Below are 27,447 nucleotides of genomic sequence, written 5' to 3' on the forward strand. Positions count from 1 at the left end.
AATATAAAATAACAATAACATATAATATTAAACCTGAAAAGAAATTTCATATTTTTAATAGTAAATAGAAATTATTGTCATGTAATATATTTTTATGTAAAAGTATATAGAACTTTGAAATATAATATATTTGTCACTCTGTTCTTCTATGAACAAAAAATAAATGTGGAATAAAATATCTCATTAAATATAATATTCTAAAATATTATTTTTATTTCATATAATATCCTCCAAAAATATCAAATCACGTCAATTAAAATATCCTATTATTTTTGTTTGTTTGTTAGTAAGGTATTTTTATGACCCAAAAATAATAGTTGCAACCTTTTCCCTCTAACCATGATTTGTTCCATTTACTTGTGTTAGAAGAAAAAAATTTTTTTAAATAAATAAAAATTACTTCAGAAAACTATTAAATTACCAAATTTATTGTGGAAGTATATCAATTATCAAACACTGGAAAGCCATGTATTGCATCATCAATCCACATCCAAACTCAAATTAGGGGGTTTTCCTTTTTGCTATATTATCCCTTCAATCCTTCACATTTGTGCAACTCCCCCACAATACAACCTTGTAATTCATCCCACCCCATCAAACTTTTCCTCTCATGGGATGGGAATCATCAAAATCAAACAGAGAAAATAAATGCCAAAAAAAAAAAAAAAAGATAGCTTGTTGAGGCAGCTTACAATGTCCTATATTTCTCCTAATTTTATTGGGGGTTTGAGGCTTGCTTCCAAGCAACACAATACATTCCCGGAAAAAGGCAATAAGGCTGGCAATGGTGATGTCTGAACTTCAAAAAACAAAGAGGGTTTAGAGAGGGCAGGCAGGCATGCCCAAGATTAAAGCTGAAGCCACGTTTTCAGCATTTTTTTAAAATGTCCCTTTTTGCAATCAACTAGTTAGCTTTCCTGGCATCCAAACAACCCCCCAAAAACTGCCCCACTAGGATGCCTCTTTGCCTTTTACCCAACCAGCCCACCAAATCACTTCTTCAAAATTTCAAATGCCAAGGGAAGGCCAACCTTCAAAAATATAAATTAAGCAAACGTGAAGTGGTCAAGAAGAATACCAAATGTTCCACTCCCTTAAACAACAGTTTTCAAACGATCTGCTTAGCAGACAGATGGGACAATGGTAGTTGCCCACTTTGGATTTGAATCCAGTCTCACAACGGACGCGGGTCAACCTTGAATTATAGATTTCCCCTAATTCATCAACTGGTTCTTCTATTCCACCAAGGAACTCTTTGGGGTTGCATCATGCATGTATGCATGAACATGGAAAATGACTATGCCTGCCTTCATATTGTGATTTTACTTATCATCTTACTATCATGCTGTCAACATATATATATATATATAGAGAGAGAGAGAGAGAGAGTTCCACAAGGCTCAAAACTGGCGAGTAGAAGTGTCGTTTTTGAACCACCGTGCTAATCATTAATGCATTGAGAAAGATGTGTTGGGTCCGATTTGAATTTTGGGCCCCGCCCACCTTAATGTATTCCACAAAAAATACAAGGACTAGCTCCAAATGAAAGGTTGTTACAAGGTTTATCACACAAACCACTATGCGTGTTGAAATGTTCTTGGGTTTCCAGAGTCAATCAAACAAAATGCTGGTTGGCTGCCATTCAATCGTCTCCATTCAACGTGGAAAACCTTCGTGACAACATTTTTCATTCAAATTGGTCACTCTTATCTTTTGTGTTTTACCATAATTGACCAACAGGAACCCCATATGTCGGGAATTGCCTCATTCAAATACCAAAAATTTTAAATGTAATAATTTAATTTTCACAGCATATTAGAAAATGTTCAAGTCTCCCCCACTGCTTACTTGAACCTTACTTCTTCATTTTTTCATTCTTCGTATATGTGTCCCACTCTTCTCTGTTCATAAGTTTGGTCCACGGTTGTGGCATTGGGTAGAAGAGCTTTTTTTTTTTAAAAAAAAAAAAACCTTAAATCCTTTTCAAAACAAGGAAAAAAATTAATGAGATAAAAAATAAATAAATAAATAATTCTCCAAAAATATCATATTTTCGGTTAATTTGTATATTCTGATTACCAAACTATTTTTAAAAACTTTATCAGACATGCTCTAAGTCATAATTTACAAAATAGGGATGCATGCGTAGTACGCACCAAGCACACGATAAGAAACGAAAGTGAATCCCAGCGCAACAAGCTATTCTTAGGCATGGAAAGCAATGCATAGCATATTCTTTGTCTTCAAAAAATAAAAAGCCCAACCAAAACTGAAAACAATAAAAACAAAAACAGTTGATGAAAAACAAAACACTGTCAAAAATTTGTGACAACAAACAACTTCATCACCCATTTTCTTGAGAGGTCAGTCAAATCTCTTTCATTCTCTCCTCTGATTTCTTCATTCTTTCTGGATTTGATTCTTTGTGGATTTTTTTTTTTCTTGTTATTGTTTGATTCAGCTTGCTTGGTGAAGATTAAAAGAGGGAGGGAAGTTTTTTTTTTTTTTCATGTAAATTAATATCTGTTAAAGGAAAGTTTTAATTTTTCTTGGTGAATTTGTTTTTTCCATTGCCCTCTGTTTGATTGCTGGAAAATGGTGGAAAAGAGACGAATAAGAAGATTTTGAGTTTTGCGTTTTATGCTTGTTTTGTTTATTTGATGATGAAAAACTTGACTCTACTGAGACAAATAGTTGTGGTGGGTTCAGTGCAGTTGAGATTTAAAATTCTGATTTATTTTCTTCCCGACATTTTCTCAGCAGCCAAACACAGCCGAGGATTTTTTTTTTTTTTTCCTTTTTTTCCCCTTTTTTCTCATGATGATCTTTGGCTGAAGTCTGGGTTTGGTGCTTGACAAAAGGTAAGAATAGGGAAAGAAATAAAAAATTTTAATGTTCGATTGAATATTGTGTGCTTATTTTCTATTGTTTGATTTAGTTTGCACTGCTAAAAATGTTTATTTTCATGAAAATTTAACATCTGTCACAGAAAAGTTTCCATGTGGAAGCCATTCTGTTTGGTTACTGAGAAAACAGAGGAAAAACCTTTCTTGTTTTGATACGTGCTACTTTTAGCTGTTTGATTTGTTCTGTGTGTAAATTCACCATCTCTGTATGATTATCTGTAATTGTTGGATCCTTTCTAAAATTTCACCTTGTTACTCTTATTTTCAGGATGTTCTATTTATGTGTAATTAATTTGTTGTATGGTTTCATTATTGAATTTAGAGTTCATTGTTTGATTTTTCAACCTTCTGGTTAATCTTTGTTTCTGATGTGATTTTTTTTCTATGGAATAATAGGTTTTGCACATTGGAATTTGGCGGAGGAATATTATAGCAATCATGAGATTTAAGAAAGGGAGTAAGGTGGAGGTACTGAGCAAAAGGAAGGTGCCATCAGGCTCTTGGATTAGTGCTGAGATAATATGTGGTAATGGACACAACTATACTGTTAGATATGATGGCCATCAAAGCAATATTGATGAGGCAATTGTGGAAAGGGTACCTGGGAGTGCCATTAGGCCTTGTCCTCCTCCAGTGGAAGGTCCAGAGGGTTGGATTCCTGGTGACGTTGTAGAAGTGTTTGACAACTTCTCATGGAAAATGGCAACTGTCTCAAAGGTTCTGGGAAAGAAATATTTTTTGGTTAGGCATCTTGGGTCCTCACTGGAATTTAAAGTCAGAAAATATGATCTCCGGGTGAGACAATCATGGCAAGATGACAAGTGGATCGTGATTGGAAAGGTAGGTTTCAACTGATGTATCTTTACTCTGCAAGATATTCTTTTGCAATGCTTGGTCCCCATATGTGCTGCACTTGGAGTATTTTTCAAGAGCCTTTCTGTGATCATCTTGATTCTATCAAATCTTCATATTATATCAGTGAATCATTTATCTGTATGCTGTTTCATATTTTGTTTATTGTCTACATGCATTGTTTTGGGAAAGTTTTACTATTTTAGAGCCATAGCAGTTGAGTTTATTTTGATTTCTCAGTGATGATGTTTGAATGTTACCATATTTTAGGGTCATTAGAGCACTTTTTATTCCAACTATTGTGCAGATTCTACAAGTGGATGTATACTGTGCAAGATTTCCCATGTGATTCTCTTTGCACTTTGCAATTGTTTATTTATTTATCTTTTTTCCCCTTGTTCTACAGAGTTCTGGGACTTTTGAAGACAGAAAACCCAGTGGTCCTCCAACACACAACTATATTCAAAATTCAAGCTTCCAAGTCCAAGAAATGGATACAAGGATGAAACTATCAAGGAAAGATAATTGTTTTACTGTTAAGAACAATGCCGATTTCCAGGAATCTCGTATTGCTTCCTCTAGAACTCTGAAGCGAGGATCACCATTTGGCTATTCTCAAGTTGAAACATATGCTGGAAGTGCTAAAAAATTTAGATTGACCGAGAAAGAGGGTAGGCTTCATCGAGCTGTTGCAGCGAATGCATCCCTGTTACCTGAAAAGGTAGAGGCTGTTGCTTCCCGACGAGAAATGCTGGGTGAAAATTACATGCATGCTTCCTTTAACAGCAGACCCACTGGGTATTCTGAAATGGATGTGGAGAGGGCAAAAACAAATGGTGCTGTTGGGGGTTCACATGCAGTAAGCTTAGGACATAATGATGCTGATAGTGTTACATGCTCTGTTGGTAGTTGTAGCATCACTAGCAATAATCCCTATAAGTTGCTTCATCATTTTTCTACAGGGCCTATTGAAAATGATGATTGTAGTGATGCTGAATCTTTTTGTCGGTTGGGGTATGAGGAAGGAAATTGTCTCCTTCCTACAAAAGAGGAATTGGCAGCAGAAATCCATAGGTTAGAGTTGCATGCCTACCGTTGCACTATAGAGGCATTGCATGCGTCAGGACCCTTAAGTTGGGAGCAAGAAACACTGGTGACAAACCTTCGTCTTTCTCTCCATATATCAAATGATGAACATTTGATGGAGCTAAGGAATTTAGTTTCTGCTGATATTAGCATTCCAATTAGTTGACAGGAAAAACTTGGAGTTCTTTTTCCCCTTTTTTCTTTTCTGTAAGTAGAATCTTTTTTACTTGATGGCTTCAAAACATTGTAAGAAACAGGATAACTGTTTTTTCTGCTGCTTCCTTTTTAGTTATACATGTTATGGTCTAGTTTGGAACATTTGTACCACCAATTCTTACAAAGTAATGAATGTTTTGATGCTCACCTTTGTGTATATACTCTCTTCTTTCTCCAGTCCTTTGTGGATTATCCTATTTAATCATTTTTCATTAAAATGTAAAATACATTTTTTGTCATAAAATACAATCTATTTGTTGTAGGTATGCCACAAAATATGCAAATCAGTGGCAAATATAAAAATTGTGATATCTGATTCCCCCATTTAAGGATTTGTATCTTAAGAGATGCAACAATTGAAGTAAGGTTTAGTTACATGAATTTACTGCTCTTGTTTTCAACCCTTGTGATTTTAAAGATGTTATTATGTTGCCAAGGACCTGGTGGGTTTTTACTGATGAATTTCCCTGATTTCCTTTTTTCATTGGATGCATCTTTTTCAGTTTTGTTCCCTTTTAAGTGGAGTTCATAAGGTTCCTCTTTTTTGGAATTCCTTTACTTCCATGCTCTCTACTTTATATGAATATTTTTTAGGGCCTACTTTTCAAATGATCTGATTTCCACCATGCCATGTGGCAAGATAAGCAGTTTGATTTGAGGACATTATTGATGCCTCCCCTGCATTTTCCAGGGCCAAAGCATGAGGCTTGTACACCTTGCTTCCAAGTGTCTAAAGATGATGTTGGGATTTCCCACCTTTCTCTTGGTGTAGACAATGGGGCAATATCGGCATCAAAGTGGCTACAAAATAGGACAGCTTATGATGATGCACTGGTACCTTTAATTTATTTGGTTGCTGCATTCTTTCATCGGTGGCCTCCTGTGAGCCTTAAATTTGTGTTTAGCTGAAGGATGTAAGACCAGAATCTTGTGGCTGCCATGGGGTTTCCTGGTATGTGGATGCTTGGAAGGTTTTTTCCCAAACCTTTGCCTTGGCTCATCCATGTTACATCTTTTTCTTGCTGATGTGTGTTCTGCTCTTGACTTATTGTGAAGTTCTTCATAACCTTGAGCTATCCTCTTTTTTTGGTTTCTTTTTCTAGGGAGCTTTGCTTGATTTTCTTCATTTTTGCAAATTGATTTCTTTTTATATGTTGAAATCTGGAATCTAGAATTGTATAGTAGCTTGGATGAGGGTCATGATTTTTTTATTTTTTTATTTTTTAATGAAACTCTTAGTTGAAGAGACCCCTTTCAAACTCTATGCCTGGTATGATATGGGAGTCTGTACTTATATAACAATTGTCCAATGATTGATCTTTCCGTATGCTTATACATATACTGGTCTAGAAATGTCATATGAATCCTAGGAGGGATAGCACGTTGTTTAAGAAGCCAAAAAGCAACCAATTCCAGGGAAAAAAGTGGCAACCAACTTCCTGTTAGTTGGAAGTCAAATGCATAACAAATGGAACATGACAAAACTTAACCTTTTATTTTGGTAGGTGAACTCCAAATGTTATTAAAAGCACCATAAAGAGAGGTGAATCCCAGATACATGCTAAGAGTAGAAGAAACAGTGAAAAAGAATGAAAAAAGGAACAAGAACGACCCCGTTCCTGCTTATGTCCGGACAGAGCCTCAACCATGCACATAAAATACATTTGCGAGATGATCTCCTTCAGTTTGTGTCCCTTAATTCCACCACCTCAAATGAACCTTTATTATACTCTTTCTAATCTACCCTCTGCACCTTTTTTCTTCTGTTCCAGATAAACTTTCCATGCCAGCTAATTGGCAATTAGCACCTTATGCACTGTCCTAGGAAGGACCTGCAAAACCCTTTTTCTTGAGATTGATTGAGGCTCTTTAATTATGGTTTTGACAATCTGTTCTCAGATTAAAACATTGATATTCTTGATGTGGAAGCATTGTATTTTTTAATTTTCCGTACATTTTATTGTTGATAGTATTGTAGTAGTTCTTATTCATGTGTTCTATAAGTACAGAACTGTTCATGCTACTGTAGCTTGCATTAGGAGGGGTGTTTGAGGCTTTATGTTTGTTTTTATCTATGTTACAGACATATGACCAGGATTAAATCTAAGTGAGGACTAAAATGAAAGATCGGTAGGGCTTTAGGGTTCTATCTTCTTATAAATGGATGTTATGATTTATGAGAACATTATCAGGGCCTTTTTATTTATGGATCTTGCCTATGGCTTTTAATTTATTTTTGAGAATGTTTGGATTTCTTGTATTAACAACCTCAAGGAAGTTTCTTTACTTCCCCTGCAAACTTGAGGCTTTGGTAGGGATCAAGAGTATGTTTTTGTAATCTCAGACTTGTAGATGTCTCACCTCTGTGTATGACCATCTGCTTTCAATATTCAAATATAATCCTGGGGCTGTAGTTGTGACATTTCTACAAGGATGTACCTGACACCATTACAGCTTGTGGAAATGTTGATGGGATTTGGTTTTAATAGTGTTGCTTTTTTTAACTAAGAACTTTTAATCATTTTTGTTGCTTGTTTAACTAAGCATTTTGTGAGTCCATGTCTTAGTTCATTGGTAATGCTTCCTAGCCTTTTCAGCTTCAGAGGTTTCCTCATGACCCCTTCCAAAACCAAATCTCTGTTATAAGGGTGCCCAAACTGTGGTGTTACCATAGTTGTGTTGTTACATTTCCTAGTTCTGCCCAACCAATGGATGTAACCGGTGATCAAGGTGCCCACTAATTTGGTGAACCCAGCTCACCATATATCATCTGTGTTTTTTTAAGGATCAAATTGGTACTTGCAAGCTGCTTTCTTTTTGCATACAATTTTGGGCATATGTAATATCTGACAATGTTAGCAATAATGTAAATTAGTCTACATACAGCGTTAGGATTGTTTATTATCCAACAGTGTTAGCACAGATGGACATTAATATCAGTCTCTAAAGTGTATATGTTATGGTTCAATGACAAAAATAAAGGAGGACCATCTTGCTCTCTCACAGACGTGAGCTCACATGCATGAACCTTATTCCAACTGTTAGGATAATATGCATGTATATTTGTGCAATGAACTCTCTAATGGAGTTTGAGGACTGTAAGGGGGGTTCTCTATGAGTTAATGTAATTCATAATATCATGGCATGTATTTATGATGAATCCTTCAGTCATGTTGGTGATGGGGGAAGGGGGAGGGGAGAAATAGTAGGGAAATAAAAGAGTGAATCAGGGGAATGCATGATTCAATTGAAATCATGGATCTCTAACATGTCTGTATTGCAGTTCAAACAAGAACATATGAAAAACCAATACATAAAAATACTTTTACCACTATCTTTACCACTTGGGTGGCAGGAAGTAATTGCATGCCAATAAGATTTTACATTTGATAAATCGGAACCACTTTATTATATCCATTCACAACTTGCCATGTAAGCTGGTGGTAAAAACTATGCTTCATGTAGCACCATCCATATATATATATATTTATATTCACACATATGTGAGAGAGAGTGTGTGTGTGTGCATTCACCTACTTGCATGTATCTTGAACAGTGGAAAATTTTGGCACATACACATATCCACCTGAGGCAGCTTTTTTTAATCAGGTTTAGTTAACAGGTTGAATTTGGGTTAGGTTCTAGACTTGATAGCTTTGATACATCTGAATACAATTTCAGGAAAAAAAATATATTTCCAATGTTTTGAAAATTTTTTCCAACTTTTTAAAAGTTGATTCCAATATTTCTGAATTTTTTTAAAAATGTTTTCTATTTAATTGCTTTGGCTAGTTGTTGGATTCAGGTTGATGTTTAGTTGTAGATTGGTTTCTTAGCAGAATCCCTTTTAGAAAGGTTACTTTTGTCTTTCTTTATGCCTCAGGTTGGGACAAATTACTATAATTCTTCCTCAGCTGCAGATGATATTTGTCACTAGTTTTGTGAAATGATGCCCCTCTTTTCATATTTTTTGGAAGAAAATAAATTTTCTGAAATCTGAACCTTGCTCAATGATGTCTATGGGGTTTGTTACAAATGTAAGAGCAATCGTGAAAAAATAGAGAGAAATGTCCTAGACTGCTTGGGTTGTAATCTAAATATATGTTTTTCCAATACATGCTGTGTAGTTATTAATACTTCATTGCAACCCAATTAACCTTTTGAACTGGAAATTACTTGTATGAGGTAATGTGCATGTTCAAATTATGTTCTGCTGTTACTTATTTCAAAATCATGAAGGTATCTGAGAGTAAATTTACAAACTCATTTAGGGATCAGTGCATGGTTGCACTTTATTACGGTTATCTCTAATTTTTTGCTCAATAGGTGTACCCACCCACCTCTCTATTATGTCCTCTTTCAATGCAAAAGAATAGGACTGAGATGGATCTAGGGTTTGTATTGACTCCCAGGTTCTTTTGGCAGATTACTCTGCAGCACCTCAGTGTTCTAGTGAAATATTTCATCTAAAATATCAAATAGATCAGCTTTTTGTTGAATGCTATGTTGTTTTATGAAAATCCTTATTACCTAGACCTTGCATATTCGGTTTTAGCATAAGCCTACCATTTCTGCCTTTTTCTTTTCAATTTTGGACAGAAACACCCATTCACAATGCCATTTGCTAGATGAGAATGAGCAGCTCTGAGAACCTGTTGCATGTGAGGGGAGGATGCTGTAAGCAAACAAATTAGATGAGAAGTGAGTTAGAATGGAATGAGCAGTTTTCCAATTCTGTGTTCTTTTGACTCATTTTTCTTATGGGTTATAGATTTGTTGTTGTTAGAAACAATACTAATACACAGGTTTAGAAGATGGAGGGATAAATATTTACAAGGTTGCTCACTTGGAATGAGGAAAGAAAGTTTACAAGCTTTGCAGTAGGTATAGTTAGAAATCTATTGCTTTAGCCACAATTCTTAAATTTTAAATGCTCTTTCCTGTGTTTCACTGTTGCCATGAATGACCAATAACACAGGCAATTATGAATGTATACTTACCTGTAGTGAAGTGATTTTGTTTTTTTCAAATGGCTTTGCCTAAGGAATTCTATTTACATCTAAATGTTTAACCATCTAACAAGATGAAGAGAAGGCCCATGTAAATGTTGTAGTGACAATGATTTGCTTGTACTAGGAGATGATGAAAAAGATGATAAGGATTATCAGGCACAAGTGACAGTAATAACTATGGCATACAGAATAATGTAAAAGTTTAAGAAATATTTTTCAAAATATGCCTCATTCACTCAGGAAAACTAAGGTATGAAAATTCTGAAAAACCTTGCATTCCAGTTTGAAGAGATATTAGGAGCTCTTGTGCTGTAAAATAAGTAACATTATTTTAGGATTTTGTGTCAGTATTTTTGGGAAGTGGATTTACTAGAGAAGAACTTTAAAATTCTATTTTTTGTAAATTAATTAATTTTCTTGTTCATAGAAGTGTAATTTAAAATACTAAATCAATTAGACTGGTTATTGAACGGGCTTAAGCCTGGTGATTTTGAGTTCATGACTCTCTTAAGTGAGTTGTGTTAAATCAACCCAATGCCTACATTTCCTCTAGCTTATGAGTTGAGGTCGCCAAATTGCTAGTATAATACTAATTTTAATTATTCATTAATTACTTGTCTGCCAAGGTTTGATGTCATTGGAGGGGTTCACTATTCAACTTTGTAACTTAATGCTCTGAGTTGTGTATCTGACTGCATATGGCTTCTTCATTCAACTCATTACAATGATCTTGTCAGTGTTATCTTCCTAAAATTTATGCGAGTAATGTGGTGATGTCACTCATTTATGCATCCTACACCCATGCTAGGCATAGATACCTGCATTTATCATAATACCTTGTACCAACTTGTGTGTAGTGCCTTTATCTGTCTGTGGCTTATAGCCTACAGAATCAGTACCAGTCTTTAGGAACATCTAACAACTCTTTCCTGTAGGATAAGTGAGCTAAATGATAAAAAAAATCAAGAGAACAGGGTCTTCTCTGGAGAAAGAAATCGGCAGCATCTGAGAACAGATAAGGTGAATGAAATGCTTCTTGGCCAGAACACTAGGTTATAATGACATAGTTGACTGGGCATATAACACCAGGAGCTTTCTTGCTGGTAAACTTGGCAAAGGAGAGCAAATTAAACCAGAGTGGACAACCTTGTTTAACAAGTGGATGTGTTTTCAGATGTCTTACATTCTTTGATTTTTTGACGTTTCTTGGCATTATGCTCCACTGGGGTTACATCAACAATTAAGTCATAGCCCATTAAGTCTTTTCTCACAGCTTTAACCCGCATTTTCAGCCTTCCTCTTGTCTTCTTAATCCTTCCCACTTCATCGATTCTCAATGATGTGATTTTTTTCACATGACCAAACCATCTTACACTATTTTTGCTCTTGTCCTATATTTTTGGCTACCTTCAACTTTGCACTTACGCATTCAAATTTAGCAAAATCCTTTGTATCTTTAAATTACATTCTACCACCATGCATGGAGGTATGTTGTTTTATCTTTTATTTTACATTGAAGGATGCATCCCCGTTCTGTCACTTTATTTTCATAATTCATTCCATAAGGAAACTTGCAAATTCCAGCCCTGTTCGCAGTTATGTAGCTGCTAAGGGTCTAAGACCTAGGAGGCCTATCTTTTTCCATCATCCATCATTTCTTGCAAGGGTGTTTTAGTAAAACCAGAAGTAGGTTATCCTAGACAGGCCCTGACCCATCATGGTGATAAATTGCTGCTTGTTTTAATTATGAGTTGTTTTTACTAGGCTAGTGTCTACATCTGGAACCACATCTTATTTTCTCTTTCCTCTAGGCAAATTTCAGTTAGGCTCTGGCATATCACAGTGGAAATTTGATGAAAATACATGATATCAGCAACTCTGCATTTCCCAATTTTGTTTTGTTTTCATTTTACTCTAATCCAGAGCCATTCATTGCATTTTTGTAGTGTGTGCAACTCCCTGGAAATTCAATTTCAACTGGTCTGATTTGATGTGTTTGTGGTTTGTGATGCAGATGTTACTGGCTGAAAAGTGAACACTTTTGGCTCGAAGTCGAATCCACTCTGGAGCTCATCACAAAACTGTAAATGCATTTTGTTTTTTTCCCCTCCTATCAGAACTCAGAAACCTTTCCTTTCAGAGGGCCAGAGTCTTGTATTGAAGCTGTCACGGCTACTCAAAAGCATGCTTGATCTTATGCAATGTAAATATCATTTCTGAAGCTGCTTCAACCAGAAAAGTTTTTAATCCATGTCTGGCTGAATGGATTCTGTCAAAATTTCACTTCTTCAGCTTGATCTATTACATCCCACTATCAAGAATTTGGAGCTTTCTAAGAGGAAATAACAGCACAGAGTAGCCTGAAAAATGAAAATAATGGCAGGATGTGATGCAAAAGCTGCTCCCCCAGACTGGCTATGGGGAATCAAGAAATATTGCTTTCTTATTTCAAATTGTTTATATAATCTACATCATTCACCTCCAAATTGTCCTCATGGCCAGTGATTTTTACATCTCATCTTCTGGTGCTCTTTTGTTCTCTCTTGCTAAATTGTACTTACGACAGATTCATATCAAATAAAATCAGTTGCATGGTATCTGTAAAAAATTTTGTGAAATTTTCTATTCAAGAAGTGCCAATACTGTATATGAAAACTCCAAGAATGGATATTGACCAGATTTCACATGTCTTTTTAGGAAGGCAATGATGGCACCCGTGATAGGATGACCACCACTCAAAAGACACCAAGTTTGTTTTTTAGAATCTAAGAAGCGTAGTGGATTTCTGGGTTATGAATACGGATTCTTTTGGACGTTTCTGCAGCTGATGTTATCTAGTTTCTATGCTAAACCATTTTCTATGACGATTATGTTTGGGTAAATCCTTTTTGTTTCCTTTTCAAAATTGGTTTTTGAGTCATCTGGGTCTGGAAGTAAGCCTGAACCCAATTCATCTTGCCCGTCTTCCCTTCCGGGTTGCTTTCAAATCATAAACTCTTAACAATCCTAGTCATGTTCATGTAATATTCAACCTAATTAAAAACTTGCCTTTCCTGGTTGGCAACACTGTGGACACACCATGTACATTCAATTAAAATGAAGGACAAGAAGCAAAATTTCAGGTCTTAATGATGGGCACATGATAGAGCAGAACATTATTTTCATGCTGGGTATATATATCAAAGAAAATGAGCTTCATGAAAGAAAATGGGAATGTGACCCTAGAGAGTCTTTGTCGCCTGAAGCCATCAATAAAATGGTTGCAAGGTATCATTCCAGGCTAAAATTTTAAAACAGGAAGAATGCAGGTAGGGCACTGAAATTTGGTTTTATTTTAATAGAGAGTGATTTGAGTTCCCTATTTCTTCAACACCGTAACAGGGATTGATTGTTAGGAAGGCAACAAATGAGTTGTACATTAATGGGGTTCCACCAAATCTTCAGCCATTGTCTCATTTGCATCCCTTCATGATTGGGGCTCCCATGTGAGGATGCCCCCCAAGAAGGGCATTATTTGGGTTTTGGGGTTGGACTCCTCTGCCCAACTCACCCTAAAACCCAGTCCTAGAATTTGTGGTGCACTCCCCAAGAAATCCATCTTCTTTCGTCTTTTCATCTTTCATCTTTAATATGGCACCGTGGCACTCGATCACCCAGATATTATAATACCTTTTCCCCCCAAAAAAAAACTCCTAAAAACTCATAATCCAAACAAGAGAATCGTCTGGGAAAGAGCCCCAGACAGCCAAATGTGCTTTTGGGTTGGGTATTATCACCATCCTCCCTTCTGTATAAGCAATCAAAATGGCAGGTGAGCTAACTCCTCAGTGAGATATGGATTAGAATGTGGTATTGAAATGGGCAATCATGCAGAAAAAAAGGGTTTGCCTCTTGCTCTATATCAGCCCGACAAGGTCGCATTAAGCAAGGGCAGATATGAGCCAGCTAAAATGCTTTGGCATCAGTGCAACAACAGGGGACATTTTTGGAATAAATTACACATGACTCTCCCTCATCCATTCATCTTAACCAAATTGCTAGGCTCTATAAAACCAAGCTTCATTTCTTATTAATATAAACAAAAACCTCACCATGAGCTGGCAATCTTTTCACGTTCAATCTAGCTGTCTTTTCTACATATGAATAATGGGCCATCTTCATCTTCTTCTTCATGGTGGGTTTTTCAAATGCTGTGAAATCACCACTAAAATAAATCATATCACATGAAAAAACACATTAAAGCTATGTAATTTGACAAAATTGTTTATGGGCAAGGTTTATATCACATCCATTAGTCAACTAACTACAAGGAATAATCACTCATCTCTTCACTTTCAACACTAAACTCCAAAACAACCTGCAAATGGGAGGAAATAAGAAGGGAATAACTATGGTATAACAGGGCATGCACATGCAAAATGGAGTCCTGGTGTCATGGCTTTAAGAATTAGAGTCAGACATGCACATGAAATCCGAGATGAGGATTCTCCATAACCATAGCACTTGCAGACTTCTAAAATTTCTATGGTTTCTCTTCATTCTAAACCATTTTCCCTTAACAAAGAAATATAATTTGGTTTTGAATCAGTTACAAATAAGAAGGGAATCACCCCTATCTGTCACTTACTACACATGCCTCATATACTACTCTACTGGACAACAGTATTATAACTTATACAGTTGCTTATGTATGCTTTTGAGGCTCTTGGGACACTCAATGGGAAAACATGATCAAGTTTGGAGTTTTGTGAAAGGTGGGGTGGGGAAAAGCTTTGCCATATTGCTATATCTTCTCAAATATGATTAAGTTCTTAGCTTCATTACCCATTGATTGATCATAACTTAATCCCTATCAACAAAAGAAATGGAGTAGCTTAGCTAGCTTCCCTACCTTTTACCACCATATTCATAGACTCCTATTTTTAATTTTCATCCCCTACATCATAGTGAAAAGCATGCTTCTTTTCCCAACTTGTGAAGGTAAAAAGAAAAATGGATTGAATCTTAAAGCATTATTGATGCAGAGATAATCTGCAATTGATCGATTGATCGATCGCACGTGCCTGACCTGCCAGTGTCGATAATTTTAATCACCCCTAAACATGTAAGATGATCAATTAATTAGAATGGGTAGCTTAGGATGTCGCTTTTGTCGTGTAGCAAGGTTAATTAATCACAGGAGACAATGCCTAGATGTTATTGTGGAAGCATGCTCGAGACAAAGCACAAGCCAACAGAAGCCTCTAATATTAAATTTCAAAGACTAAGATTAGGATATGGATTACCACTAATCAGGAGAGAATTGCATTGAAGATTAAACAAAACCCAGATAAAAAGAAGGGTCATGAGTAGTTTAAAGATTACATAATTTGTTTTGTATGCCATGTTAATGAGATAGAAAGCAAAGGGTAGAGGCAATAGGAGCATAGATAATGAAAAAGAAAGAGGAGGGGTGGATGTGAATGGGATTCTCATAGCCCGGTGCCCGAGATTAGCATCGTGATGAGGAAGAATAAAAAGGGGTTGTACTGAGCATTAATGCAGCAGGGTGTGTCGGCATAGTGAGAAAGGTGATGGGAATTGGCAATAGGTGAAGAGGGTGATCAATGGGAATTGAAAATTTGGTTTGTATGGTAATTATGGATTGGATCACATGCTTGATAGCATGCTTTGATTCCTTTAACAAAAGCATAAAAACACCAAAATAGAAGTGTGTGTGAGTGTTAGAGATAGAGAGAGAGAGAGAGAAAAGAAGAAGAAGAGATCCCCAACCACATGCTTCTTGGGGACCATCAACAAAAATAAGAGCTTCCCAAGAGCATGAGAAGATCCCAAAAAGTTATACAAAAAAAAGTATGGCTGTTGCTCTCTCCCTCTCTCTTTCTCTCTCCTGCTCTCAATCTTAATTCTTACTACATTACAACTCAAAGCCCTAAACCCCATAAAGAAGAATATATATCTTTTTTAGAAAAAGTACATTTGCATGTTGGATTACAGTTACTTTGCTTTAAAAGAACATTTCATTCCTAGGGTACTGCAAATGTTGTTCTTGCTTTTAAGTTTCTAGTGAAAAACAAAGCTCACTCATTTTTGGGTGCCCTCTGTTTTCTTTTATATTTTTACCCTCTTTTCTTAGAAACCCCCATTTCCATTTCTTATCATTGCTTCCAAAAGATGAACGAAAATCTGCATGTCAACAACACATCTTCTCTTGTATATGTTTTTTTTCACCTAATTCATAGAATGACTTGTATGATATCCCATTTGAATAAAAGTTAATGTCGGTCATCTTTGTTATTGATTCGTCTTAAAGTGATTCGTACGAAAATATTTTTAATAAATCAAAATCACTTCAAAATGGAATTTTAGCTATGTTCGTTTGTTTGGGTGCGCTATTTTTACCCGATGGGGTATCAAGAAAATGTAACACTTATGCTACGTTACAAAAGAGTTTGAAGATGATATCACCTTAAAGATTCTAGATCAATTTGTATTTGTCTTGATGCATCAAAATTTTCATATGATTGGGTAATTAAAAGCAGGAATGAATGGCTGTTTCACCGAGAGGGAGAGCTGCCCCATCGTTCAACAAGAGAAGAGAGCCCATGCAATTGCCCAAAAATAGTAATATGTAACGTCAAGGGTTCAATAGATTTATGTGGGTTCCCAATCTTAAACAGTGGCCATTGACCTATGTCTCAAAAATCAATACCTCTATAATCCAATCAATCATTTCTCTATCTGCAAATCAATAATCACCCACAATGCCTGCGATTGGATAAATTCAGCTGTAGGGATAGATTTTGAAGAGGGCCAAAGCGACTAATCTAATGATAAACCACCATTCAAGTTCATGAATGAATAATGTTACAAAACTGTGTAGAAATTGTGCAAAAAATATACATTGCATACATACATAAGAGTTATGACATAGACACTGAAGAAAAGACCAAAAAAAAAAAAGGTGGATGTTAGCAACTGACTAAATCTTACAACTGACAAAGGGGTTACATGCCAGGATAGTCTGGACAATTTGGTAAAAAGACAGGCATGGGTCAGTGTACTATACCAAGGCTAAGAGAATGGCAACAAATATTTTCATTTTTCCATTTTTTTTCCAAAAAAAAAAAAGAAAAAAAAAACCCAAGCTACTGAGAGGCAATAATAGGGATATTTTGGGTTCAGTCGGGAAAAAAGCATATATATACGCTCACACGCTAAGGCTGGGGATGGGAGTGATTTAGGACCCTTGATCAGGTGTGGATAAAGTTCGAAAGGTGATGGGGGCCCCGTACTGAGGGTACAAGAGCATCAAAACCGTTGGTGCATGCTGGTAGGAGGGGGCAAGAGTGAAGGAGAAGCGTTGGAGGATTATGGCAAGGGCCAGTTTGGCCTGCAAGATGGCTAAATTTTGGCCAATGCATGTACGGACGCCCAGGCCGAATGGAATGAACGCCACCGGATGCTTGGCGGCTCGGGCCACTCCTTCCGCGAATCGGGCCGGGTTGAATTCATTTGCATCATTGCCCCATATCAAGGGATCATGATGAACGGCTAGGATTGGGATTAGGAGCTCCATCCCACGGGGGATCTTGTAGCCTCCCAGCTCTACATCCGTTTTGGCCCGTCTGATGGCTGCGATGATGGGCGGATAGAGGCGCAGGGACTCATTGAGGATCATGCTTAGCTGCACACCAGATCACACAACGAAACATGTGAGATTTGCCTTGTGCGATAATGACAATGGGGGTGTTTGGAATGACAAAAGAATAAAAAAAAAATTAAAATTAAATGCATGTCATGAGCCGCGGCCCGCGAGTCATGACTGGATTCCATGTTTCAATGAAGAAAGCAAAAAGTGGGTTTCTCAGGAAACAAACGGAAAGTAAAAGACAAAGGAGATGGGAATTTGTCTTAATGCGGGGGGCATTACCGTCTTAAGTTTGACAACATCATCTTTGGTTGGTGTATCACGTGCTCCGCACACACGGAAAACCTCGTCACGTGCTCGAACCTGCCACTGTGGGTGCATTGCAAGGAGAACCGTAGTCCAGGTCAGCAGATTGGAGGTTGTCTGCTTTCCGGCGAAGAAGAAACTCTTGCACTCCTCAACAATGTCCTGTACCGTAATCTTGGATGATGGGCACCAACTCATTTCTCCCTTTTTAACCGTTTCTTCTATCATTAGCCCCAATAAATCTTTTGGACATTTCTCCGGATTTTCCTTCCACCTATTCTCCTTTCGCCGATCAATCAGCTTCACCAGCGATTTCTTTATCTCCTTGTCCAATTTCCAAGAATTCATGTTTCTTTTGGTTGGAAGGAATCTGATAATTTTTTTTTTATAAATATTTTTCAACAATTAATAACCCCCTTATCTCGTAATTATATATTAATATTTGTAAAAATAAAAAATTAAAAAAAAAATGGAAAATTACCTATAGCCGGGGATGAAAACTTTCTGAAATGCCTCGGCAGCCATGACCATTTGCTGAGCTTGGAGTTGGAAAATGGCCTTACCATCTTCATAGCTGCTGCCGAATGCCATGCGGGTGATGACATCCTCGGTCAATGTTTGGTACCACTCAGAAACTTCAATCTCTACCTCACCTGATTTTGACATTGCCATCCATTTCTCCAACATTTCGGTCACGCTCTTCGCCATCACCGGTACCATCAGCTACAAAATATTATAAGTTATATAACCAGACTATGATGATCACTATGATTTTTATAGTTTTAAAAAAAAAAAAAAATTGGAATTAAACCCAATGTGGGTTTTGAGTTTAAATTAAAATGCTAAAATCTGAGCTTACTTTGAGATTCTCCATGTGCAAGGTAGGTGTTATGATTTTCCTATGATGAGCCCATTTTTCGCCTTTGAGGCTCAGCAGCCCATCACCTTCAAGCTGTTTAACAAGCGGGTGTGCCTCGTTCTTCTCATAGAATTCCGACTTGGAGGCGAAAATCTCCCGAATAAGGTCCGGATCGGAGATGGTGAGACGAACGGTCGGGCCGAACCACACGAGAAATGTTGCACCTATGATCAACCACAGCTCTAATTGTGTCAAAAAAGAAAAAAAAAAAATCAAAGTATAGGGGAAAGTATTCAAATAATGAGAAAAGGATGGAATTTAATGGAAAAGAGAAGGTTCATACATCAACTAGGAACTGCAATAAAACCTCAACAAGTATGTATGGAGTTAGCAAAAATGAGGAATATTGAGTAGGAAACATGACAGCCATTAATTCAGAGAGCATGGATAGTGTAGACCCTACAGAGACAGAGAGAGCAGAAGCAACGCAAGCCCAAAAATAATCCCACTACCAAACACAACACAACTTCATTATCAAAGTTGGAGCTTCAATGAATCGAAACAGAAAAATAAGAAAGCAAATGATAGCTACTTCAACTCCTCAACCATGTTTTCTCAGACCACTTGCAATATCTGATTGCACAAAATTTTGTATATTTGAAAAGACCCAATAAGAAGAAGAAGCATCAAACATCCAAACTGTATAAAGGCCTGAAAAGCTTTAAAAAGAAGAGGACACAACACAAGCCTCTCAAAAGTCACAATTTTTGAAGGGTATATTATAATAACGAGGAACCCACCCATAATTCTAATGATCAAAACTAGCTCTTACAAAGCCAGCCAAGAGCTGCAGGAGCCATAGAAAGGTGGAAGAGAAAAAAAGAATGCAATCTCACCAACTCTAAACCAGCTCACAAACTGAAGATACAGCAGTTGTGAAGAAGGTGAAAATAAATTGAAATGAGAGAGGAAGAGAGGAAGAGAGGAGAAAAGAAGACGAAATACCATAGATTTTCTTCCAGTGATGGTAGAAGGAGAGAACTCTGGGGAGTATGTTGTGAGAGAAAGGCATGGGTTGAGAAGAAGCCTTCAACATGAGACCCACAAGCTCTTTGACATTGCCTATGAAGAAACGATAAGGGGGACCTCTAATCCCTTGCTTGGAAAAATGGTGTTCGATCTTTCTGGGTCTCCACCAAAGCAACACTACCACCTTCAACACGAACACTAACGCCATGAAGCATATCACGAGTAGCTTGAACCAGTACCACACCTCCTCCATGGCTGAAAACATAGACACAAAAACAACACAACAGTGTTGCCTTAGCCTTTTTTTTTTTTTCTTTCTTTTCTTTTTTTTGCCAAGTGTGGAGCAGCGCCTTTCTCGTAATGCTTCTTATCTACTTTGGCTATGTTTCTCACTTGTTCTCACTGTCTTCTCTTCTCTTCTCTTCTCCTTTTAATACAAAGAGTAGAGAGAGAGGGATTGGCAACAAGGCCAACGGCGTAGGGGCCGCCATTGGTATTCTAGGGTCAACGATTCAGATGTTTTTTTTTTAATCCTTTTCACTCTTTCTAAGACCATCTTGCCCTCCCCTTTTTCCCTAGTACCTTTCTATCCCTTTCTTTTCTTTTATTTTCTCTCTGTTTTTCTTAAAAAGTTGTCATGTGATAAAGGGCATTCCATGTAATTTCCTAAACATATTTTTCATATTTAATAATAGGGTTTTAATTTCAGAAATATATAAATAAATGCAAAAATATTATTAATTTTATTTGGAAATTGGATAAACAGAGTCAAAACAATTCTCATTTTGTTTTGAAGGGGTGGGTTGTAAAATGTTTGAAGATATTGTTTCAAAGTCAAAAATAGCTTTTCCAACCTCTTCAAAGCCCTTAATACTCTCTTTTTATATTTATATTGACCCAAAAACTTTCTCTCAAATGCCTGGTGGAGTGGATTAGATTATGTATTTAATTTTAAAAGGTAAAATAAAAAGGACATACCAATTTGGGACTGTGCCCTTTCCTTTATGAAGGCTAGTGGTCAGTGAAATTAGCCTAGTTTATTTCCATGATGATCCTACATGCTGGCTGTCCCAACTTAGGGCATGATTGGAGAATAACAGAGTATGAGGTGTACATCTATGCATCTTAGGATGCCAAACCAATATCTTCATATGCAATAAACTAAAATTTGAAAAATTATTGAAGGCTGGTAATTATTTTTATGAAGTGTATTGAAGTTGGGAGAAAGTTTTGAAGAGGACCAACCATGTAGATATAGGGGAAGTTAGTATGTCAAGTCGAGCACCCACTTCAATAATTTTAAATAATATAACAAAATGATAAATTAAAGACCAAGTACATGTATGATAATACCAAGATATGGGCAATTATATGACAAATACCCTGTCGAGAGAGGAGACAAAAGCCCACAAAATAGAATGGAAAAATGGGAAATGTAAATGGGGCCAAAAAGAAAAAGAAAAAAGGAGGATTCCAAGTAAAAAGAAAATGAATGTGGGTTGGGGTTGGGGGTTGGTGTTAGCTTATTCCTTGTTCCCGAAAAGATGATTTGGGGAGTGGAGAGAAAGAGGGGGCACAAAGGGGGTTGTTATTTTGGAATGTTGCTCTTAAATTTGTGCACATGGGAACAAGGCTGTCTATTTAAGGGGTTTTTCTCTGTGCTTTTGGTGGGGAAATATGCCCTTGTTGACCCAACAATTGTGCCTACGCAGCCCCACCTTCCTTAATCTTTGTCTTAATATGCCCACGACATGTAGGGGCCATCTGCCCCTTCTGGGTCCTACACTAATTTATAACTCCCTTTACTCATTTATTTTTTTCAGGTTTTTAAGTTTTCTTTTTCTCCAAAAAAAAGAAGGCAGCCCTCTTATGTCTTAGCTCTCCCTCTCACTTCACTTGTTAAAAAGCTTCCCATTTTCATCTAACCATACATCATGGCTTCTTGTATTTTTGCTAAATTCTAATGGGTGGGTTTGGATCAAAACTTCAGTAATTAAGAGGTAAAGGATGATGGTATTGATGGTGAAGAAGAAAGATGGGCATGGGAGGATGGGAGGATGGGAAGAATGGAGCATCCAAATTGAATACTTCAAGGAAGATCTGAATTCGTCCTTGAAAGCCTGCTCTCTGTCTAACTTTAGTTAGATATATATAGACGGTGATTCAGATGAAACTTTTAAAAGGCAAAATAAAGAATCTGGTTGGCCTTACCTTACAACCATATTTTCTCTGCAAAATCAAAAGTACAAAAGGACAAAGTAGAATATGCAATCACTTAACAAGCTCTCTCCACTTTTCCAAAATCACCTACTATTATCCTACCAAGAAACCCCCTGCTGATGTCTTCCTCCTCCCCCTCCTCTCTCTCTCTCTCCCTTTTTCCTTTTTCTTATTCAAAGGAAAAGAAGTATATTTTTATGTTTTGTCTTCAAATTACTTTAAATATTCAAAAACAGCAGCTAACCCAGTTGCCCTTTTGGAGGAGAAGGGGCATGTAATTTGGAAAAATATTTTTTAAAATATTCAAAAAAAGCTGCTCACCAGTTGCCTTTTTGGAGGAGAAGGGGCATATCATTTGTCAGTTTTTGAAATATGCGTAGAAAATGTATTCATTGCAGTTAGTTAGAGTTTTCTTTTCTTTTCTTTTCTTTTTTCCCAAAAAAAAAAAGGAAAAAAATTATATTTATTTATTAGTTTTGCATTTATGGTGTGATGTCACAAAAAAGTCACGGGATTCATTTTTCTTCTTTACTTTTTATTTATTTTTCCTCTAGAGAACCACACGAAAGTACAAAATCTTGAGGATAAGATTATGAAGCTTAAATAAATAAAATTCAATTCAATTTCTTTATAACAAAATTGTGCATGATGTAGATTTGCAAGCTGTGACTCAAATTATTGGAGAAACAATACAATTATATGTAAGTGGAGTACTAAATCCAATTATTTAAAATCATGGAAATTATTAATCAATCACACATAGCATATGATAGAAAGAGCAACACACCCTTTGGATGCAAATAATTGAGATGGTCAATGATAAAACCTGGACCCATTTTATACAAAATAATTGGTAATAATTCGATAAAAATACTTTATTTGAAAAAAAAGATTTAGGTGATGAAGACAAACAACAAAGAGAGGAAGAAGGGATATGCTAATAGGATTTCCAAGCAAATCCCAACCCAACCCCCACCAAATCATACCTTGTTATTTATCTCCCTCTCCCTCCCCAAAATTCATCCCACAATCAAGGATTTGGAGCCACCCCACTTCTTTGGGACCATCATTGGGAAATATGGCCTTTTCCTTGTCTCACAATAAATCATTCTCATGCACCAAAATGCACCCCAAGATCCCAACCCTTGAGCCCTCTTTTCTTAATGGCAACATGATTTAAGTTTGTAGAAGGGATGGTTGATTTGAACTCCTTTTATTCTTAATGCACTCAAACACAGTATGAAAGTTTGGGATATGAAATCTTACTGACATTTCATTTCAAAAAAAAAACAAAAAAGAAATATTAATGATTTGAAAGAGCAATCTTTGAGAATTTTAAAAGAAAAGGAAGGAAAATCAGGGTTGAGTGCTAGCAGTGAGCTCAGTGGGCTGTGTGTAGTTACATCAAGTCTGGATAAGTATAGAAATGTACAACAGATTTTATAATAATAATAATAATAATAATAATAGAAAAAGGAAATTTAGCTAAAAAAGAAAAAAAGAAAGGTGGGAGAGGAAGGAATGATGGGAGAAAGGGAGGGAGTTAAAAAGGGGGAAGATGACAGAGAATATCAAGTCGCCCAGTTTTCGTCCACGCAATCAACGGTGTGACGGGTCCTCATTTGTCTTTTTAACTTCTTTATTACTATTATATTTACTTATACGGCTACGTCAAATCATGATCTGCCAAGTGTCATCCAATCATTTTACGCTTCTTTACCTCTTGTCCACATACAAAGCTTCCCCCACTCCCGTTACATCAACTCAGTCCCACCCCCTCCCCCTTCTTTCTCTCTCTCTCTTCTCCTCCTCCTCCTCCTCCTTCTACCCTTTTACCAATCCATCCACATTGTTTTCTCCTCTGTTTCCCCATTTTTAACATTTTATTGAACATAAGCCTTTTGATATAATAGTTATAAGTATAACCCTTCAATAAAAATGTAGTGAAACAGACCAATGTTCCCACGTAGACCCATGAAAGGGGGCAAAAATGGAAAAGAGAAAAGACCCATTTTTATTTTTATTTTTTTTGTTTTTTGGAAGTACAAAGATAACAACCTCTGGCAGTAAGAATCAAATGGGGGTCCGTACTTTTTTTGTGTGGGAAAGAGCCCTCGTGAATCGAGGGCAAGTGTTTTCACTTTTTCAGTTAATTTTTAATCACACATCACTGCCATCTATCATCACTAGTTTCACCTTTTTCCACCTTCCCAAGATTTTTCCCTTATAATTTAATATAAAGGTGGATTAAGAAATTTAAGATTGGAGTGAAAAGGAAAAGAAACTCTAAACTTAACACAGGCTACTGCATTTCATGCTCTATGTTTTGTCCCTTTAAAACCATCCTTGTCCATTTATGTCTCTCTCCCATGCCCCCACCTTCCCCATCTCTTCTATCTTCTTTTTCTAGGGACATGTCTTTCTTTGTTTTTTCCCTTCCACTTCTTTTTAGTACTACCTCCTATACCAAATTAAAAAATTGGATGGGATTTGGGATGATAGAAAATTTGTTTATCATATTTTCTTCTATTTTAAATTTAGAAAATAAAATTTCATCAGCTTCAAAAGGTGTAAATCTTTTCGCCTAGTTTCCATCCCTTTCTCATATTCCTATTCCTTTTAGTGATGTTGAACAAAGTCCAAAAATGTATACTGTGTTTGTAAGTGCTTTGAGGATAAGGTTTAATGTAGAGATAAAAACAAAATGCGCGTAAACCTAAAAGTGAGTACCACTTTCTCGATGTTAAACACTCATTGTATGATAGAGGGTAGTGGACAATGTTCTTCCTTGGAAAGAGATTGTGCCATGGAAGCAAATAATACCAGTTCATGTGATTCTCTATAATCAGCTCTCTTATCTCTATCTTCCCCCTCCAAAAATTCTTTAAAGTTCATGCTACTTGATTGAATATCTCTACCAATTATAAGCCATGATGTCCTCTTGGATGCCACTCAAAAAGAAGAGGAAACTTTTGGAATTTGATTTAAGAAGTATCTCAAGATCCTGTGTTTCAACCACAAGTAGACAACTAAAACTACAACTAAACGTTGGCATTGGACTTTTATGATAAGACCTACAAAAATTTACATTCAGCTTGAATGTTGAATGAAGAACATCAAATTTTCATTTAGTTAATAATGAAAAAAATTTGAAGAAGTAACCAAGTCAAAACAAAGAAGGGAAGAAAAATTATGAGGCTTCCTTCAGATTTTTGGGGATTGAAATTAAGATGTTTCACCACCCAACTAAAACAAGTGCTGAGAAGAGAACAAACAACTGATATGACGATAGTAGGTTACTCATAGGAGTGTGACGGAGCAGATGGCAGTATTGGAACATAGCATGGAAATGAGGAGCCTGTCCTAGTAATCAAACTTCTACTACTCTATGATGGGAACGGATTCCATGTGAGACGCGGATGAAAGCAAAGAGAGAAGTGAGATGATGGGAGTAGAGGTAGATGGGGCTGGGAAGGGAATGGAATGGAATGGAATGCAATGAATTCAGGTTTCCCTACTCTAAGACTAGCTAGAGCGCACCCATCATCATAAATACATGCATATGGGGGATGACAATGACAGTTGCTGTGTATCGTCCCCATCGATGCTCCCTCTAGGTTTATGCTGGAGCACATGCTCCTCCCAGGCTCCCCACACACATGTTCTGTTACAAAGCTTACATGCATATTTCGGGGACATTGCTATTCTTCTCTCATCATTCCTCTTTACCCTACCATGCTTAACGACTCCCAGATGTTCCTTTTCTTTGAATTTCGTATCTTCACATCATGGCCCATGTGCACAACTCCCTTCTCCAAGTTTCCATTTAGTGCTCCCTCTTCCCCACCCCCGCAATAACCCATTTACTTGTATTCCCCAAACTCCCCCCCTATCTTTTTACCCAATATTATGCCACATATGATATGATGATGAGGTGCGGTGTGTGACCCCGACCCGCCCCCATTATCTTCTCCCGTCTGGTATAATAACACCAACAACCAAGTGCCATATTATGGCTACATTTGACCGAGCAAGTAAAATTAGGAAAAGCAGGCAGATATGAACGAAGACAGAACAAAATACATGTATGGGACATGAAGATAAACGAAAGGAGAGGAATGAGAAAAGAGATCAAAAGAATGAATGGCCATTTCACCAAAAAGAAGCATGACAGTAGGGTCACAAACAAAGAGGGGAGTCCATTCAGGATAATAGCTATGGAAGCCGACTTTTGAAAAGATATGAGAAGGATTGGATGACTTGGTACTAAGCCAAAGCAACTCCGACCACCCACCGACACTGAAAGTCACCTTTCTCGGCCTTTAGCTCAAAATACCACTGCCGTAAATGGGGCCTTTGTAAGGGTAATGAGTCCTAAAAATTAGGACAGTGTGCTTTTGAGACCACCCCACCTTGTATAAACATGCTGGCAAAACGCTCGCACCAGCTTTCATGCCCCACCTCTCGGTTGGAATGATGTGGATGCCTAGTGGGCATGCACAGCGTACAGGAGTCCACAGTGATAACAAATGGGTCTGTTGGGAGTGGTTTGAACCGACACCGATAGGGACATTACCATTGATGCTTGAGCTGAGTAAGGTAACTGGAGGGGTGGAGCGCTCGACAATCCGATGGGGCATGCCTACTTTTCCGCCTATGGGAACCCCAAACATGAGCAAGTAGGCGTGCATGTACGTCATCCATTGCTCAATCTACTACTGCCATCTGGAATTTCACATGTCATATCCACCAAAATCAGGGTTTTGAACATGGAAAACAGTTGACTAGTGCTCTTGGGATAGCACCATTGAAGAGAATATTTCAACATACCTACCTACAACAGAGTTCCATACCTACTGTAAATCACTTTCATAGAGTAAGTGAGATCAATGACCAAAGTGAAGTGGGAAACGAAGCACAATCACATGTAACCTAATAAACATCAGAAAATTTATCAGCAACTTCTGAATTGTTCTTACCTCCTCAATACCCCCTTTAGTAAATGGGTCTCGTTGGCATAAATAGAGGCCCCAGCCAAACTGACTCCGTCCCATCTTTAGGCATAAAAATGCGGTAGGACAGGAACCATGACAGACCCAGAATTAAAAATAACCCATTAAGACCAGACCAATCCAGAGAGAGATGGGATCTGTTGCAATAAGTAGCTGAAAGAGACCACATTGGTGCGCCAGTTTGTTTCTCACTCACGTGGTTTTCTTCCACGCCGTACTCGTGAGGTCTCCATCTCTTGAGTTTATGGTCCATCAACCAATCTACAAGGGCATTTAAAAAATCCTCGTCATGTTTCAG

At 37.1% G+C, this 27,447-nt stretch overlaps 2 protein-coding genes across 7 annotated transcripts; one reads left to right on the forward strand and one right to left on the reverse strand.

The window, feature by feature from the left end:
- The first annotated feature begins 2,169 nt into the window (after positions 1-2,169).
- LOC117925222 lies at positions 2,170-12,690 on the forward strand. 6 transcript variants are annotated; one of them, XR_004652963.1, is made up of 7 exons: positions 2,170-2,363; positions 3,303-3,746; positions 4,165-4,617; positions 5,752-6,012; positions 9,660-9,761; positions 9,847-9,944; positions 12,087-12,690. XR_004652963.1 is itself a non-coding variant. In XM_034844175.1 (4 exons), the coding sequence occupies exons 2-4, from the start codon at positions 3,345-3,347 to the stop codon at positions 12,105-12,107; spliced, it is 876 nt and encodes a 291-aa protein (XP_034700066.1). In that variant the 5' UTR covers positions 2,172-2,363; positions 3,303-3,344; the 3' UTR covers positions 12,108-12,690. The 6 variants fall into 6 exon arrangements, 3 of the variants coding, with proteins under 3 accessions (XP_034700066.1, XP_034700064.1, XP_034700063.1); XR_004652965.1 differs by lacking the exons at positions 9,660-9,761; positions 9,847-9,944 and having other exon boundaries at positions 5,752-6,031; XR_004652964.1 differs by lacking the exons at positions 9,660-9,761; positions 9,847-9,944.
- A 4,179-nt stretch (positions 12,691-16,869) lies between these two features.
- Positions 16,870-20,329, reverse strand: LOC117924630 (cytochrome P450 734A1). The gene is made up of 5 exons (XM_034843314.1): positions 19,894-20,329; positions 18,889-19,112; positions 18,511-18,752; positions 18,006-18,399; positions 16,870-17,759 (listed from the first exon to the last, which is right to left on the reverse strand). The coding sequence occupies exons 1-5, from the start codon at positions 20,180-20,182 to the stop codon at positions 17,313-17,315; spliced, it is 1,596 nt and encodes a 531-aa protein (XP_034699205.1). The 5' UTR covers positions 20,183-20,329; the 3' UTR covers positions 16,870-17,312.
- Positions 20,330-27,447: the final 7,118 nt, after the last annotated feature.

This window comes from Vitis riparia, chromosome 11, assembly GCF_004353265.1.
Source record: "Vitis riparia cultivar Riparia Gloire de Montpellier isolate 1030 chromosome 11, EGFV_Vit.rip_1.0, whole genome shotgun sequence".
Taxonomy (NCBI): Eukaryota; Viridiplantae; Streptophyta; class Magnoliopsida; order Vitales; family Vitaceae; genus Vitis; species Vitis riparia.